This window comes from Aspergillus affinis, assembly GCF_023601865.1.
Source record: "Aspergillus affinis strain CMG 70 chromosome Unknown NODE_27_length_306053_cov_87_951578, whole genome shotgun sequence".
Classification (NCBI taxonomy): Eukaryota; Fungi; Ascomycota; class Eurotiomycetes; order Eurotiales; family Aspergillaceae; genus Aspergillus; species Aspergillus affinis.
The window spans coordinates 289,760-306,053 of NW_026515808.1; the positions used below are offsets into that span (position 1 = coordinate 289,760).

Consider the following 16,294-nt stretch of genomic DNA (forward strand, 5'->3'; position numbering starts at 1 on the left):
TGCTCGTTTATTCTTTTTACCTCATAATTCAGAATTTTATTGCTGCAGATGATTGCAAACCCCTTAGCCCCGAGTCTTGGACAGTTCAATCTTACGAAGGAATAACCATGCGAAATAGGATACTCTGTCTATTGGTTCGGGGGACAAATCGTGACTACAAGTCCTGAGTCACTATCATGATGGAAACTACACCGACCAACGGCCATTGTCCAAAATATACCAACAACCTTCTCGTTCCAAGTCTCTTACCATTTCCAACATTTTCTCCATTAATCTTCTTTCGCCCATTCTTCAAACCACCATCCTCAAAATGGAGCCCAAAGACATCAAAGAGTCGTCCCGCGAGCAGGCTCGCCTTCAACAGGATCTCTGGGAGATCGCCCAAAGCCCGTGGAAGACCGGCGTCTTACCAAATCCCGAGATCCTGTCCCGCGCGAGAGAGTCGCTCCCTCGCTCCCTTCCTACAGATGGGATCGGGTTCGACTCGGCCAAAAGACACATCCTGGATGACATTGTTCCAGCATTCAATGGTAGCAGCATCAGCCCTAATTACTACGGCTTTATCACTGGCGGGACCACGCCAGCTGCCTTGTTCGCAGACAATTTAGTGTCCGTCTACGATCAGAACGTCCAGGTCCATCTCTCCGAGCATTCAATCGCCACAGACGTGGAATCTATCGCCTTGGGCCTCCTCGTCGATCTGTTCAGACTAGACCGAAACGAATGGCATAATGGCACATTTACCACTGGGGCTACAGCAGCTAATCTGCTTGGATTGGCCTGTGGGCGCGAGTTTGCAGTTCGCGCTGCTGCAGACAAGAAGGGAGTTTCTAAACACAGCGTTGGAGAATGGGGCTTGTTCGACGTCATGCATGCGTCGGGTCTATCTGGATTACAGGTTTTAACAACGCTTCCTCACTCGTCTATCGGCAAATCGGCCGGGATCCTGGGATTCGGCCGCGCCAACGTAATCAATGTCTGTCGGGATGGCAGCACCAATCCCCTCGAATTTGACCTTGAAAAGCTTGAATGCGAGCTATCGAGACCAGATAAAGCAAGTATCGTTGCCGTGTCTTGTGGAGAAGTGAATACCGGTCGCTTCGCGACCGCCGGGAGGACCAAGATGCAAGAGCTTCGCGACCTCTGCGACAAGTACGGCGCTTGGTTACATGTTGATGGTGCATTTGGGCTGTTTGCCCGTGTTTTGGACGATAGTCCAGAATTTGCTTCCATCCGAGCCGGTTCTGATGGACTAGAGCTGGCTGATTCTATCACCGGTGATGCGCATAAATTGTTGAACGTTCCCTATGACTGTGGCTTCTTTCTTACGCGCCACCGCAATGAATCAGCCAACGTGTTTACCAACCCAAATGCAGCGTATCTCACTGGGGGTGCTGATCCGTCCTCGATTCCATCTCCATTGAACATCGGAATAGAGAACTCGAGACGGTTCAGAGCCTTGCCTGTGTACGCCACGCTTCTGTCCTACGGCTCATTGGGCTATCGATCTGTGCTTGAGAGGCAGATTAGACTGGCTAGAAGGTTGTCAGCGTGGCTTTTTGACCACCCAGAGTATAATATACTCCCCGAAACAAACACCAAGGAAGTGCAGCTGGATTATACATTCATGATTGTTCTGTTTAGTGCCAAACAAGATGATCTGAACCAGACCCTCGCTGCAAGAATTAACGCGACTTCGAAAATGTTTGTCTCTGGGACATCCTGGCAAGGAAGACCGGCTTGTCGAATCGCCATTTCGAACTGGCGGGCTGATGAAGAGCGTGATTTTGACCTTGTTACTGGGGTTCTGGATGAAGTGGCTAGACAAGCATAAGTGGTCGAAGGGGTACAAGACCATGTTGAATTTTGCCATGGTATGATATATAAGAATACATAAGCGTTCAATTTTGTCTTCTAATTCGACCGTCGAATGGTTAATTGGTCTTATCAAGTCAAGTTCGACGAGTTCTATGGTGTTGATTACAGTAATAGAACAAAACAATGGATGTCGAGTATTGGTCATTCATTTGGTTTAATAAATATCTGAAATCACTATCGGCGTCTTCCAGCACCCCCAACATTCTCACCCCGGTCAGCAATGCTGACCACTTCGCCGATACCTGACGCTTCTTGTTCATCTTCCAAAGCCATGATCTCTTCTCTGCTATCCCACCATCTCTCCTCGGCAATGTTAAACGCATCCTTGCGCAACTCTTTGATGTTCTTTTCCGCCGCCAGGCCCTTCTCCCGCAGAGTCTCGAGTAAAATCTTCTGCCACTCCTCGGAAGTACGGCTGAAGAATTCGCGCAAGCTCTCGAACGGCCGAGGAAGAGGTCTGCTATCCTGCACCGACGGCTCGCCTTCCGGCTCCTCAACTTCGAGCTGCTCCATTTCTTGAGTCACAGACGGTACCGTGACTTCCGTAGGAGCGGGAGAGGCATTGTCCACAGACATGACATCCTCTTCATCTTCCTCGTCGTCCTCCTCGTCATCGTCGTCCATCTCATCGTCACTCTCATCCTCGTTGAGAAGGTGCCAGTTCTCCGGTTCGTTATAGAAGACCTCCTTGACACCGTCGAGCTTGACTAAGTCGATCGAGTACATATCGTTAAAAGTAAATTCGCGGTCTCCCTTCTCGAAGGTTCCACCGAAAATGAACAGAGTATCGTCTTGAACCGCCAAATGAGCGTTGAAGCGACGGTGGGGCATCTCAAAGCGCACGACAGACGGCTTCTGCGGCTGCACAGGCTCTTCTTCCTGTTTCGGCGTACCTAAATCCATTTCATCATCATCCTGGTTGTTGATGCCGCCTTTCGCTTCCAACGCTTTCAGGTTCTGCAACAGCTCCTCTTCATCGGCCTTGCTACGATCCCGGGATTTAGCCGCCTGGTTGGCTAGCTGCTTCTTGCCCGGAGCTCGGGGGCGACGAAGACTCAACGGGAAAAAGCGATTCCTGTCAGTATTCCAAGCGAAAAGAGCATCGAAGAACTCGCTGTCAATACCCTCCTCGCTCAGCTCGACATCGTGGACACCGCCAAACATGATACCACGTCCCTTGTGATACGCCATGGTAGAACCGGCTCGAGGCGGGTTGGGGGAGTTGGCGGGCTTCTTGCGGCGCTCCCAGCGAACGGTGGGAGCCGCAGTCGCGGGTGCGTCGGACTCCGGGGGCGTGATCCGGAGGAACCAGGTATCTTGATGGACCATGGGCTTCATCGTGACTCGCTGGGGTCCACCTTTCGACGGCTTGCCTCCGATTCCCGTTGTGGCCTTAACGCGGGAGTATCCGCCGTAGATGACCGCGCCGGTTTCGTTGGGCAGAAACGAGAACGAGGACCTGGGGTCCGGCTTCTGGGCTGCTGCGGACAGGGTAGGATTGAACCAGGTATATCGTGAACAATCGTATACCCACAGATCCTGGAGGTACTTCGTCTGCTGCGAGGTATCTTGGAAACCACCAAAGACGAGAATGTAGTTCTAAGTCACGGTGAGCACTGAAAAGCAGATCAGATAAGGCCTTGGATTCCAACCTTGTAGTAGGTCATCCTGTGACCACTCCTAGCCGGAGGTCCCTTTCCTTTGGTCTCGATGCGAGTCCACTCCCTTGTTGAGGGATCAAGGTGCCAGAAATCATTGTAATGATAAAATGTTCCTTGCTTTGGCGAAGAAAATTCTCCTACACAGAACTTGGTTAGTTCCATTCACCTCAAACACCTGAAAAACATCAAATAGAGAGTCCTCACCTCCAAAGAGATAAATCCCCCCGGTATTCCCGCCACGACACCAAGCATGTCCACTGCGAGGAAGGGGGCTGTTGGGACTCGTAACCTCCCTCCATTCACCCCGATCGATCAGATAAACAAACAAGTTGTTGAAGAACGACGCCAAGTTACCATCGAAGTACTCGCCGCCGAATATCAACAACTCATTTCGATTTGACGGAGACGCTAACACCGTCGCGGAGGTCCGAGGCGATGGCGGTCCTGATACAACCTCGGTGACTTTGAGGAACTTGGCCTGTTCCTCTGCATACTGGGCTAGAATGGCGTCGAGATCCGCCTCGTCCACATCGCTGTCCGCATCTCGTCCCTTGTTCTTGGTCTTCTTTTCCGTCTTTGCGGCCTTTTTGGTCTGTTTGGCGGCCACTCGGTCCTTGTGTTCGGCGGACTTCTTGTTTTTCTTGCCCATGTTTAGTTGGGTTCTTTGGAATCTGGTGAAATTGGATTCTTCTGGGTTTATGTGCCTCTACTTCTGGAGGACTCAGTTCAATACTTTTCGTATTCAATGCGTGGTGGAATCACCGCCAATATTCAATATCAGATTCTACGGCCGCGGGGTAAAAAAAAAAAAAAGGCATCCCCTCGTTTTTTTACGGGGTAATATGATTACCCATATAGTACCTAGTAGGTATATTGTCCATACAGATCTACTCCGTACATTGCGGTGCATAAATAGGGAACTGAAATCTACATAGTGAACAGAAGTAAAGAAGACCAAATTGTGACTTACTCTAGTCCCGAGTAGTACGTAGAATAAACAGAGAAGATAACAACAACCTATGTCTACCATAACCACTGTAAGAGCAAAATCAGGGTCTTGTAATATCAATACCAGCGATACCCTCTACGGTTTCTGCCGGAACCCTCTCACCGCCCACCTGACGACGCGCTCGGACGCGTTCCCGGAGCGGAAATCGCATGGGTGGATTGACGCTGTTCAGCGGCACCAATTGTTCGCTCTTTGCTGCCCAGCAACAACAGGACAACCACGCTACACGAATGCCTTATTTTGAGTCCGTTTGCCGAATCATGAAAACGAAGCCACGACTCTATGACTAGACACAACTTGGAAGTCCATCTCAAATGGCTTTTAGATCAAGGCCCGTCTTCCTACACATCTCTATCGCCGTCTCCGCGCGTCTCTAGCGACCTCTCCGCCAGCCAGCGTCCCACGGGAGACCCGTCAATCCCAGCGCCAATCGCCCCGGTCGGCCATATTGCAACGAGTGCCGTAAATGATACGGAGTCACTCCAGGATACCTTTGTGGATGATGATTTGGAAGCCGGCGCGGGGACCGATTCGGATATAAACATGGCACGGTTACTACTTGCTCCGCAGTCGTCGAGAAAACCCCGTTTGCTCAGTCACCCCAAAGATCCAATTCCTGGTGTACCAAAAACTCCCAATGGTCGCTCATCCCTCGACACTCCGCAGAGTAGTCGCAAGGTTTTACCACAAACATCAGCCAAAGGTATTTTTACCTCACCGTCGCTTTCTTACATTAGCCCAAACATAAATTAAATAACCATTGAACTCGAAAAGGCAGTCAAAGCGCGCGCCCGTCAATTTGTGCCCCCAACCCGCCAGAGGCTACGCCGTTACAAGCGAAATCCCCTTTCGACGATTTTGATTCTCCGTTTCTTGATCTCGATACGGTCGACTTAACCGGCGACTTGGACCAGACTACCTCGTCGGCAGCCGCCGATGAGTTCGGCGAATCTCGACGTGTATGGACCGAAGATGCTGCGTTGCGCACGGACCCCGTGGAGAAGCGAGGGAAGAAACGAAAGAGCGACGAGTACACCTCCGATCTTCGCTCACCGAGGAAGCATGCCCCGAAAGTGCGGTCGCCATTGAGCACAGTGGACGACGTTCCTTCGCGCTCCAACTCAACACGGACTGTCAAGAGCCCACTCTCACGCCCAGTCAAGCATGACCTGAGTTCTCCTTCGAAACGACCTACACTCGACCTTTCGCGACCTCAAAGCAACCTTTCAAGAGATGTTATTGCCGATTCCGACGAAGATGGCGATGAGAATCTGTTTGATGATTGGGAATGTGAAGATGAATACATGGTACCTGCCACCAGCGAGGTTTTGTATCCGATTCTGCCCAAGGACGAGGATATTGCGGATGCCGAGGACAACAAGAAGCCCGCAAAGCGGCGAACGCCTAAATCTCCGGTCAAGCCGGTGGATACTAGTGCACGTTCGAGTAGTGAAGGAATTCAAAGTTTTGGGAGGCCTTCCGACGTGCCCTCTTCCAGTATTTCAGGCGCCCCGCCTAAGAATGAAGATGTCGTCAAGTTCCTAGCCTCCCCTGTGGATTTGCTAGACGGGCAGATAGCATCACTTAGGGATACGCTTACACGGAATGCTGAAATTGTGTACGAACAGGCAATGAGAGGTGAAACTGCACCTGGGTTGATTGCAGAAAACAAGAGCATCACCGACCGGATCGAAGCCATTGAGTCGTTGAAGCTGAAAAGGGCTGAATATGAGGCCTGTGAAATGAAGAGGAAGGATCTCAAGAAGACCCTGATGCAAGTGATATCACAAGGTGGCAGTCCAGAATCGTTGCCACGGGAATTAAAAGAAAGTCGGGAAATGACTTCCCGCGCCGAGGAGATGGAAGCAGATATACAGAGTCTCCTTTTGCGCGCTGGTGATCTACCAGCCCATTCCGTGCCAAACAATAGTAACATTGCGCAGCGTGGTTTGGATCGAAACAACCTATCACTTCGGGAGACCAAGTCTCCTAGCATTAGAGAGAAATTTGGACCGAGGCACTCAGAGTCTGCTGGCAGCTCGCTGCTTCGGCCCTCCGTAGGATCTACCTTTAACTACAACACTTCCCGAAGCGAGATCTCAGCACCTCCTCTCAATGCACACAAGAGGACTACCAATGGGAGCGCGGGACTGGGTATCTTTGACTACGACGATCCAATGATGGATGACGGTGATGATGCTTTCACTAGGACGATGGGATCGCCAATTTTCCAAAATGATCCTATCGACGAGTTTGACTTGGACGCCGATGATGACGAGATGCTGGAGGCTGCAGGTTACCTGGATGTGAATCACACAGTTCCATCTAACAGTCATGAGGCCCCGCCCCGAAAGGTCTTTGCCGAAACATCTGCAAACGCTCTTCGCCTTCCGTCTCCTCAGAAGTCGCAAAGCCACACTGCGTTGTGGGACCAGCATTCGTGGTCTAAGGATGTGAAAAAGGTTCTGAAGGACAGATTTCATTTGCGTGGCTTTCGGCTTAATCAACTGGAGGCTGTAGACGCAACGTTGAGCGGGAAAGACGTCTTTGTTTTGATGCCCACTGGTGGAGGCAAATCCTTATGTTACCAACTTCCTTCTGTGGTGACCAGTGGCGCCACCAAGGGAGTGACACTAGTGGTTTCCCCATTGCTAAGTCTCATGCAGGATCAGGTGTCTCATTTACACCGCAACGAAATTAAAGCATTTGTGATGAATGGCGACACCCCAACTGATGAGCGAAAATGGATTATGAGCACGTTAGCTAGTCCGAGACCAGACAAGCATATTGAGCTGTTGTACATCACGCCGGAAATGCTAAGCAAGAACCAAATTCTGACCCGGATATTGGAGCGGATGAATGAAGCGCACCGACTTGCGCGTATCGTCGTTGATGAGGCACATTGTGTCAGTCAATGGGGGCATGACTTTCGCCCTGACTACAAAGAACTTGGGGAGATTCGAACTCACTTGCCTGGGGTACCAATGATGGCCCTGACTGCCACTGCCACGGAAAACGTCAAAGTGGATGTGATTCATAATCTCAAAATGGAAGGCTGTGAGGTGTTCACACAAAGTTTCAACAGACCGAACTTAACCTACGAGGTGTTGCCAAAGAAGAAGGGTGCCAGTCTCTTGGAGAGTATCGCAGATACTATCAAGACATCCTATCGAAACAAGTGTGGGATTGTTTATTGCCTCTCGCGCGATTCTTGTGAGAAAGTTGCGAGTACTCTGCGGGATGACCATGGGATCAAAGCCGAGCATTATCACGCGGGTCTCAAGTCTCAGGAACGTACTGTGATCCAACAACGTTGGCAGCGTGGACAGACTCATGTCATCGTCGCAACGATCGCTTTCGGCATGGGGATTGACAAACCGGATGTGCGTTTCGTCATCCATCACAGCATTCCGAAAAGCTTAGAGGGCTACTACCAAGAAACTGGTCGTGCTGGTCGCGATGGCAAGCGCTCTGGCTGCTATCTCTACTACTCTTACGGAGACGTCAACCCCATTACTCGGATGATTGATGGGGGCGATGGGAGCAAGCAGCAGAAAGACCGACAGCGCCAGATGTTGCACAACGTTGTCCAATACTGCGAGAACAAGTGCGACTGCCGACGAGTACAAATACTTGCCTATTTCAACGAGTATTTCCGCCCTGAGGATTGTAACGCCGCTTGTGACAATTGCAAGTCTGATGCCGTGTTCCAACTCCGCGACTTTTCTCAGCATGCGGCTTCTGCAATCAAGGTTGTCAGGCACTTCGAGAGATTAGGCGAGAATGTCACTATGTCATACTGTGTCAATATCTTCCGCGGCAGTGTGAAAAAGTTCCGGTCTCCTCAGCACAGGGAGGCTCCAGGCTACGGAGATGGGTCATCATTGGAGATGGGAGAGGCCGAGCGACTATTCCATCGTCTGCTCGGCGAAGGAGCTTTACATGAAGAGAATGTGGTCAACGGTAGCAAATTTGCTAATCAGTATATCAAGCCAGGGCGGCGTGCTGCTGAATTCGCAAACGGTTCTCGCAAGTTGCAGCTTCATGTCAAGGTTTCGGCAAATGGAAAGGGAAAAAGACCTCGAGGCGATTCCGGGAAAGATGATTATCCACAATCAACCAATATCTCATCGCCTGTACAAGCGGGCAACCGGCGCAATCTCAATCGCTTTCGATTGGACAACTCCGACGGCGATGATTCATCTGATGACGACCGGGATAGCGATGGTTTCGAATCCATTCGAGTTGCTGGAAGACCGCAACGAAACAAAAAACATACGCCAGGCCCACCGATCACCCAAGATCATAGGTTTGAACAACTTGATCCTCTTCACAAGGCGGTTGCAGAAGACTTTATGGTCTATGCCAAAAACCATTGTCAGGATGTGAGTAATAGCCAATATGCACTACCACAAGATCAACAGATTACTAACATTTGGAACAGCTGGTTCTCAAGAAGAGCCTCCGCAATCAGCCTTTTACTGATGGTGTTCTTCGCGAGATGGTTATTGTGTTCCCTCAAAGTAAGTATCGCTGCGCTTGTTTAGTCATTACCAATCATGCTAATACAATAGCAGATATGTCGGAGCTTGCTATGATTCCCGGGATTGATCCGGATAAAGTAAATCGATACGGCGCTCAGATCCTGAAGCTCGTCCGAGACACACAGCGTCGTTATGCAGAATTACGAAAGGAACGTGATGATGCAGATGGCGTTGTTCCTGATCCCAATCATCACAATGTCATCAATCTCAGCAGCGACAGCGAAGAATACAATGATGGGGACCTCTTGGATCAGGCCTCGAATCTGGACATAGATGAGAATGTTTCCAGCCGATTCTTCATCACGCAGCCAGTCCCAAGCAATGACTCCGACGATGAGCAGGCTGGCCCTTCGGGCTCGAATGGGTTCAGGGGTCGGAAGCGTCAAACCAGCAAACGGCCTCGTCGGAAACCTCCCACTACATCTCGCTCTGGAACAAAAACGCCGAGGCCCAGAAAGAAGGCTAGTAGTAGCCGCTCCGACAGTCGTCCGTACTCTCGGAAGACTTCGTCGAAAACGAAGGAGCCGACGGCCTCCCGAATAGGGATGATGCCTATCTAAATAATTTGTTCATTTTACGTTCAGCGAGTGCATTATGTCTAGATGAGGATTTCGGTGTTATATGGTGTCGATACATAGTATTATTATTGGATGGCTGAATTGCATTAGCGGGCGAATTGTTGGACTTCCCGTTCGGCGGCATAGGTCTTTGTTGTTGAAATATTAATGATTCTACCCGCATGGCTAGATTACTTTCGGGCAGCTGCCTTGTCAATTGAACGTATACTGGTAGTCTAGGTATGTCCCAAAGAAACTTTATTACAGTTTTCCCGCTTTGGCGTATCGATATTGGACATCAATTATCTTTTTATTGGTTGGTAATTAGGATACGAGCCGTCTATTCGCTCAATGAACGCCCAAAATCAACCAATCTAAGCTTTCTGGCATCGCGTGGGTGAAACTGAGCGACTTTGGCTCTTACCAAAAACCTGGAAGCAGCTGATTCTCGGGGGAGGTCTATGTAGGAAGAACCCGCTTCCAGTAGGACATCAAGAAGGTCGTTCATTTCAGCTGCCGCTGCCTCTCTCTTGTTGCTTCTTCTCTCGGTGTCCCCTTGGCCTGCTTGACGGACCATTTCATCAATTCGCCGCTGATTGTTGCCCCCTTCCGTAGTTTCCACGGGTTTAGGTTTCTTGGGCTTTCCATGGTTCGTATAGCCCCTTTCGAGCGTATCGTCTGAAATCTCAATGGTATCTCCTATCGTTGGACCCCCAAGACTCTCGGCAGCAAGCATCGAAGCAAGGTTCTCATCGATGAAAACACGCAGGGAGTCTTTCAGCTTCTCCGTCTCAGCATCCAGATCTTCTATTTTCTGCTGTTGCTCCTCGAGAAACTCCTGAGCAAGTTGAGAAGGCGTTTTTTCCTCTTTCTGCGACTTCTCGTTCCGGATCTTCTCGAGTCGCTTTTCCAAGCCGTCTCGGATTGCTTGAGCGTCACGAAAATTCGCCTCCTCTACCTTCAGGCGTTGACGATCTGACGAAATTTTTTCTGCTGTCAGTGAAACTGACACTTTGGTTTCGTGGATCAGCCGAGACGTTTCCTCAACAGCAAGAAGAGACGGCAACGGGGACTCGGGATTCGGCAGCTCCGTCCGTGATTTCAGAAGAGGATTATAGGCTTCCTTGGCTCTTCGCACTTGAGACACGCGCGCCCAGGGATCCTGGCCTATTTTGGAGAGATCAATCGAGTTGACCTCGCGAAGCTAATCGGCGCATTAGTGCTTGGGCTTTGTTTTGATCGAGTTCGGGGATCATACCTTCTGCAAGTCATTTTCTTGGCGCTTGACTTGGTTTTTGAGCTCCCTTAGCGTTGAATCAAGTTGTTTGTTGTACTCGCGAAAATCAGCAGTGCTAGGTTGTTCTTGTTCATAGAATTCTTCTGTTTTTTCGCGCTTCTCCACAAAACGCTGGACGTTGTCAACAGTTTCTTGGGACATGTCCGTGGAGGATATTTGGTCTACTTTGAGACCTATTATGTGATGATAACTTGGGATAGTGTTGTTCAGATTAGATATCGTGTCAAGTCACACTCAATTGTGAAAAGAATGGCCTGCCAGATCCGCCATTTGATCGGGGTAACTAAAAGCTGATGATGAGTTCCGGCGCGAGAGGCACGTGATATGGTCTGTGCGAAGCCGGTGCCGAAGGAGGACTAGCGTGACCCCGTGCCAGGTCTTCTTGCAACCTCAACTCTTCACCGCGACGACCTCACCTTGTTCCTCCATCTATCTCCCTCCCCTTCTCCCCTCCATTTTCCATCTCCGTTCTTGTCGCAACAGCAGTACAAGTTGTTTTTTTGCCCCTTGTTTGGCTCTTTAGTCTTGATTATCGATTTTTCAGGCCCTTTTCGGACCAGTACGCGACGGACCCTTTGTGGTGCACATTCCACACATTAACGCCGTCGCGCTGTCTAGGAGGAAGTGAGGTTTGAACGGACTCGGGATTTTCACCTGGAATCATCTTTCTTGCTCTCATATTCTTTTTCTTTCCCCTGGCTCTGAGGCTATCAGCTCCCAAGCACGTCCGGTTCCTCATCATACCACCGTCCAGCACTGCAAACCACCTCCTCTCCCGATTCGACCCATCCTTTTCCTTACTTCCTTTTCCTTAGCGCAACTTTGCACTCTGCGAAGTCCTCCGCTGCAATTCAAGGCCCGTGATTACCCAGCATCTTCACATCCTCCCATCGACTGTCTTTTATCCAACACCACCTCCTTCCACTGTGCACGAACACCAATCTTCCCAGTCATTTCAAGCACCAGATTCCCTCTCCAGTCGATCGCCAGCACCAGCAAGTTTTATTGGGAACTCCTGGTGTACATAGTCGATCAAACAAAATTAAAGCAGAAGACAGAAAGAGAAAGCTATTCTTTGACACTTCGACTTCCTGCGTAAGTGAAGCAAGAGCTGCACAGCTGAACAGAGATCATGTCTGCGTCTCCCACCGGTTTACAGTCGACCAAGCGGCCCTTGGAGGATCCGTCCTCGCCGTCTGGCCCTAATGATCAGCCGGAGGCCAAGCGTCCCGCTCTGGATAAAGTAGTTAAGGGTGATGAATCAGAGGCGTATGCGGATGTTAAGACAGACGCGCCTAGTGTGACGGCCGATGGCCAAGGTGATACCGTTGTTCCTGATGCCCCTAATGCGAAAGGCGGTCTCGGTGAGACTCAGCCCATCCAGTCCACGGCATCCCATTCCGAGGCCGCTGGTTCCCAGTCCGAAGGCCGTCCTCAGGACGAGTCCAGCTGGATTCACATTCGTGCCGTAATCTCCAGCCAAGAAGCTGCTACGGTCATTGGTAAAGGTGGGGAGAATGTATCTCAAATCCGTCGTTCGTCGGGAGCCAAGTGCACCGTGAGCGACTACTCTCGCGGCGCCGTCGAGCGTATCTTGACCGTCAGTGGTCCACAGGATGCCGTTGCTAAGGTTAGTTGTCACCATCTGTGTGTTTAGGATTTTTGCTAACCAAACGATGAATAGGCCTTCGGTTTGATCATCCGTACCCTGAACAATGAACCCCTTGATGCCCCCTCCACTGCCCAGTCCAAGACATACCCCTTGCGTTTGTTGATTCCTCACATTCTCATTGGCTCTATCATTGGCAAGGGTGGCGGTCGTATTCGCGAGATCCAAGAGGCCTCCGGTGCCCGTCTCAATGCCTCCGATGCCTGTCTTCCCCTGTCCACTGAGCGCTCCCTTGTAATCTTGGGTGTTGCGGATGCCGTTCACATCGCTACCTACTACGTGGCCGTGACTCTTGTGGAGCAGCTCACAGAGCGTTTCGGTGGCCCCGCCGCTTCTGCTTACGCAACTCGCAGCGGTGGTCCTGCTGGCGCTGTGCCGGGCGGCATGCAAGTTGTCCCCTATGTTCCTCAGCCCGCCGGTGGTCAATATGGCCATCCGGATACCTTCAAGCGTCATCATCCTCATCCCAACCGTGCTGGCACCGGCGCCTATGGCGTTCCCTATCTCCACGGCCAGGCCGCACCTGCCCCTGTAGCTCAGCCTGCCATGCCCTACGGAGCTACTCCTCATACGCCTTACGCCGGAGCAGGCCCTCACCCACCCGCGCCCTATGGCGGCCCCCAGCCTGCCCAGGCCCGTGGCGGTCCTGCCCCTGTTGCACCGGTGGGTGGTGGAGCCATGCCCGGTCAGCCACTGACTCAGCAGATCTATATCCCCAACGACATGGTCGGTGCTATAATCGGAAAGGGAGGTGCTAAGATCAACGAGATCCGTCACCTCAGTGGCAGTGTGATCAAGATCAACGAGCCTCAGGAGAACAGTAACGAGCGGCTGGTCACCATCACCGGTACCCAGGAATGCAACCAGATGGCTCTATACATGCTTTATTCGCGACTCGGTATGTATTCAATCTGATATAGAAAGCGACGACATCACTAACCCCTTTTATAGAAAGCGAGAAGCACCGGATCTGAAATGGGGGTGGGTGAGATCTGCCATTTCAGCGTTTTGTTCCCTATGAGCACATGGAATTATTTTTCTGTTTTATTTTCTTTTGTCTGTACGTTCGGATCCCAGGGGGAAAAGCAAGATGCTTATGGTTGGGTGGCCTGGATGACATTTTGTTCTTGTTAATTTTCCTTTTCGACTTTTCGGGATTAATTACTTCATGCTGTACTCTATTGAAAAGCGCTGTTCATGAAGTTTTGCTATCGGACTATAGGGTTTAATATGACCCTGGATTTGTAATTGGATGTTTTAACTAATCATATTCCTATCTTCTCAGGTGTTGAGATACAATTCAATTGCTGGAGTGTCGTATTATTTCCCAGGTGTTTTTCTTTCGTTATTTCTTTCTGTGTCTAGAAATTAGCACAGGTATGAAGCAACTCATATCCAAGGAGACCAGTCGTGCTATCCTAAATACTCAACTTCTCCAGGTCAATTGCAAATATAATTACGAAGACATGTTCAGATTTCCAATCCCCTCAATATCAGATACAATATAACCCACGCCCATCCTTTACAACATAGTTACTAAATCCTCTTAAAACTAACATGCTTCATCCCCAAACCAGGAACAGGCGACAGCATCTTCTCTCGAATCGGCGTAATCGCCCCCACAAACTCCTTTGTCCCCTTAACCTCCATATGCTTCTCCACGCTCTCCCACCCAACCGCCAACAAATGCACAAACGCCTGCCCATCACCACTCTTCTCATGCTGCAGCGTCCCAGGCCGCTCAACGTATCCCATCGCCCAAGACGTGGGCCGCGACCCCTCAGGTAGGGATTCCGTCAATGCGACGCGGAAATTGATCAGGTCGTCTGTGAGGGCTTTGTGTTCGTCCGGGGCCATGGTGTTTGGGAATGCGAGGGCGCAGAGCTCGGTAACCGGGTTTGTGGTTAGGGTGTGTGTTTTGGAGGTCGGGGGGTTCAGTGTGCTGAAGATTATGGTGAGTTGGGTGGAGGGGGCGACGAAGGGGGTTAGGAGCGTCGGTTGGACGCCGTCGTGCGCGTCTTTCCATTCTGGTTTTGGGGTGGGATGGTTAGCTTGTATTGTATTTGACCAAGGTTGGGTTCTGGGGGAGGGGAAATAGCAAGCAAGCAAGCAAACAAGCTTCCTTGAACAGAATTATCTGCACTATATGATAGCAAGATAGACACTGACCAATTATCCAGACCACAATATTCTCATCCTCTTTTGTGCGACCCCATGCGGAGTTCTGATATCCGCTTTGCTGCTTGGTGTTGGTGAATAGGTTCAGCAGGGCCTGCCCCTCCTCGTTGGCGGGGTCTTCGGGCTTCACAGCGGATTTGAGCTGGAAGTAGATGAATTCAGTGACTGGGAGGGCCATGGTGAAGGGTTTTATCTGGATTGTGGAATAGAAGAGATTAGGGAAGAGAATGTATGAAGATTAGAGGAGTATTGGAGCAGTTAATGATAATAATATCCAGGCTGGTGAACAGGGCCGTCAGGATGATGTCACTCGGTGCCTGACGGGTGATCTTCACTGCCTGAGGTGTCTAGATAGGGTCTATATACTTTACGTAGGCCGACATCATGTAATTCTTTATTCTACAACATCTTTCTTTATCCATTACCGCCATAAGCCTATCCTGTAAGAATTTGTAAGTTTCATGCCAAGCATTTACATGTCTATATCAGATCCAGCTGCGGCAGCTAACATCTATACTAAAGGGTCCATTCAACATGGCCCGGCCAGCCTGCATAAATAGAATTGTTGGTAAACAGATCAAACTTGTATCTGGTAGCCCTGCTGCAGAACAGACTCGCGCACAAAGATACTTCTGTTCGCAGTGTAGATAGGTCCTAGCAGCCGGAAAAGTCATGAGTGCCAAGTAAAGGGCGTCGATGCTGCGGACACTGGCCCAAGACCGTCCATTTTGCCTCTATAGAGGCTGCGCCCTAGTTATCTGTGCTGAACACTGGTTCAAGAAGGAAAAGGCCAAGGATCTTGTATCCCTGATGTAAAGGGTGATCCGGAAAACAGGTTGGCCGAGATTGCTGAGGTTTCCGGAAAGAGGGCAGCCTTGGTTTAGCAATTTGCTAGGAGCAACCCCCACCAATTTGACGAGAACAATGACTTTGTGAGGGAAGCATATGCTAGATGTTTGCCGCCCTCCATGCATCTGCTGGTTCGCCTTCCTCTCTGTCGAAATGTCGCCTACTCAGCCCAAGAAGGTGAGAAGAGCCCTTGGAAGATACGGAGTGGACACTGACCATTGGGAAAGCCCCTGCGTTGCTGGCGCTGCTGGGACGCCGGACATTTAATAAAGAACTGTCCAGAGAACAAGTATTCATACGAAATCCGCGAGATTACACTTAGATATCAGCGGAATATAGTTTCGAGGATGTTGTAAACCCCCTCCGACGTGTGTTGAAAATGGTGTCCTTAAGATCGATCCAGGTGGGTCGAGGATATACACGCCTACCGCGAACCCTCACCATGATTCCTATCAACTATCCATCGTTTTCGGAGTCATTTCCTACTATCGTCATGGATCTTATAATGCAAATATTTGAGAACAATGGAAGTTAAGATGTTGTTCTAAAAGAACTGATGAGCATTCAGAAACCTTTCTGTCGGTTGACTTGGTCATTGCCCTAAGCAGATATCCTATCGATTCAACTGAATATAGGTATATGCTCGGTGGGT

General features: G+C 50.3%; 6 protein-coding genes across 6 annotated transcripts; 3 read left to right on the forward strand and 3 right to left on the reverse strand.

Annotated features, from left to right (window-relative positions):
* Nucleotides 1-310: 310 nt before the first annotated feature.
* Nucleotides 311-1,834, forward strand: KD926_005571 (pyridoxal phosphate-dependent decarboxylase family protein; the record flags this gene model as incomplete). The annotated part of the gene is made up of 1 exon (XM_053098780.1): nucleotides 311-1,834. The coding sequence occupies one exon, from the start codon at nucleotides 311-313 to the stop codon at nucleotides 1,832-1,834; it is 1,524 nt and encodes a 507-aa protein (XP_052957471.1).
* A 218-nt stretch (nucleotides 1,835-2,052) lies between these two features.
* On the reverse strand, nucleotides 2,053-4,188 carry KD926_005572 (putative Kelch repeats protein; the record flags this gene model as incomplete). Its single annotated transcript, XM_053098781.1, has 3 exons — nucleotides 2,053-3,477; nucleotides 3,531-3,676; nucleotides 3,744-4,188. 3 exons carry the CDS (start codon nucleotides 4,186-4,188, stop codon nucleotides 2,053-2,055), a joined length of 2,016 nt encoding a protein of 671 aa, XP_052957472.1.
* A 642-nt stretch (nucleotides 4,189-4,830) lies between these two features.
* On the forward strand, nucleotides 4,831-9,652 carry KD926_005573 (RecQ family helicase MusN; the record flags this gene model as incomplete). The annotated part of the gene is made up of 4 exons (XM_053098782.1): nucleotides 4,831-5,251; nucleotides 5,323-8,933; nucleotides 8,993-9,071; nucleotides 9,126-9,652. 4 exons carry the CDS (start codon nucleotides 4,831-4,833, stop codon nucleotides 9,650-9,652), a joined length of 4,638 nt encoding a protein of 1,545 aa, XP_052957473.1.
* A 337-nt stretch (nucleotides 9,653-9,989) lies between these two features.
* Nucleotides 9,990-11,087, reverse strand: KD926_005574 (uncharacterized protein; the record flags this gene model as incomplete). Its single annotated transcript, XM_053098783.1, has 2 exons — nucleotides 9,990-10,853; nucleotides 10,908-11,087. The coding sequence occupies 2 exons, from the start codon at nucleotides 11,085-11,087 to the stop codon at nucleotides 9,990-9,992; spliced, it is 1,044 nt and encodes a 347-aa protein (XP_052957474.1).
* Nucleotides 11,088-12,078: 991 nt separating this feature from the next.
* On the forward strand, nucleotides 12,079-13,589 carry KD926_005575 (telomere maintenance protein PBP2; the record flags this gene model as incomplete). Its single annotated transcript, XM_053098784.1, has 3 exons — nucleotides 12,079-12,576; nucleotides 12,631-13,513; nucleotides 13,567-13,589. The coding sequence occupies 3 exons, from the start codon at nucleotides 12,079-12,081 to the stop codon at nucleotides 13,587-13,589; spliced, it is 1,404 nt and encodes a 467-aa protein (XP_052957475.1).
* A 562-nt stretch (nucleotides 13,590-14,151) lies between these two features.
* Nucleotides 14,152-14,971, reverse strand: KD926_005576 (uncharacterized protein; the record flags this gene model as incomplete). The annotated part of the gene is made up of 2 exons (XM_053098785.1): nucleotides 14,152-14,642; nucleotides 14,785-14,971. 2 exons carry the CDS (start codon nucleotides 14,969-14,971, stop codon nucleotides 14,152-14,154), a joined length of 678 nt encoding a protein of 225 aa, XP_052957476.1.
* Between the last annotated feature and the right edge of the window lie 1,323 nt (nucleotides 14,972-16,294).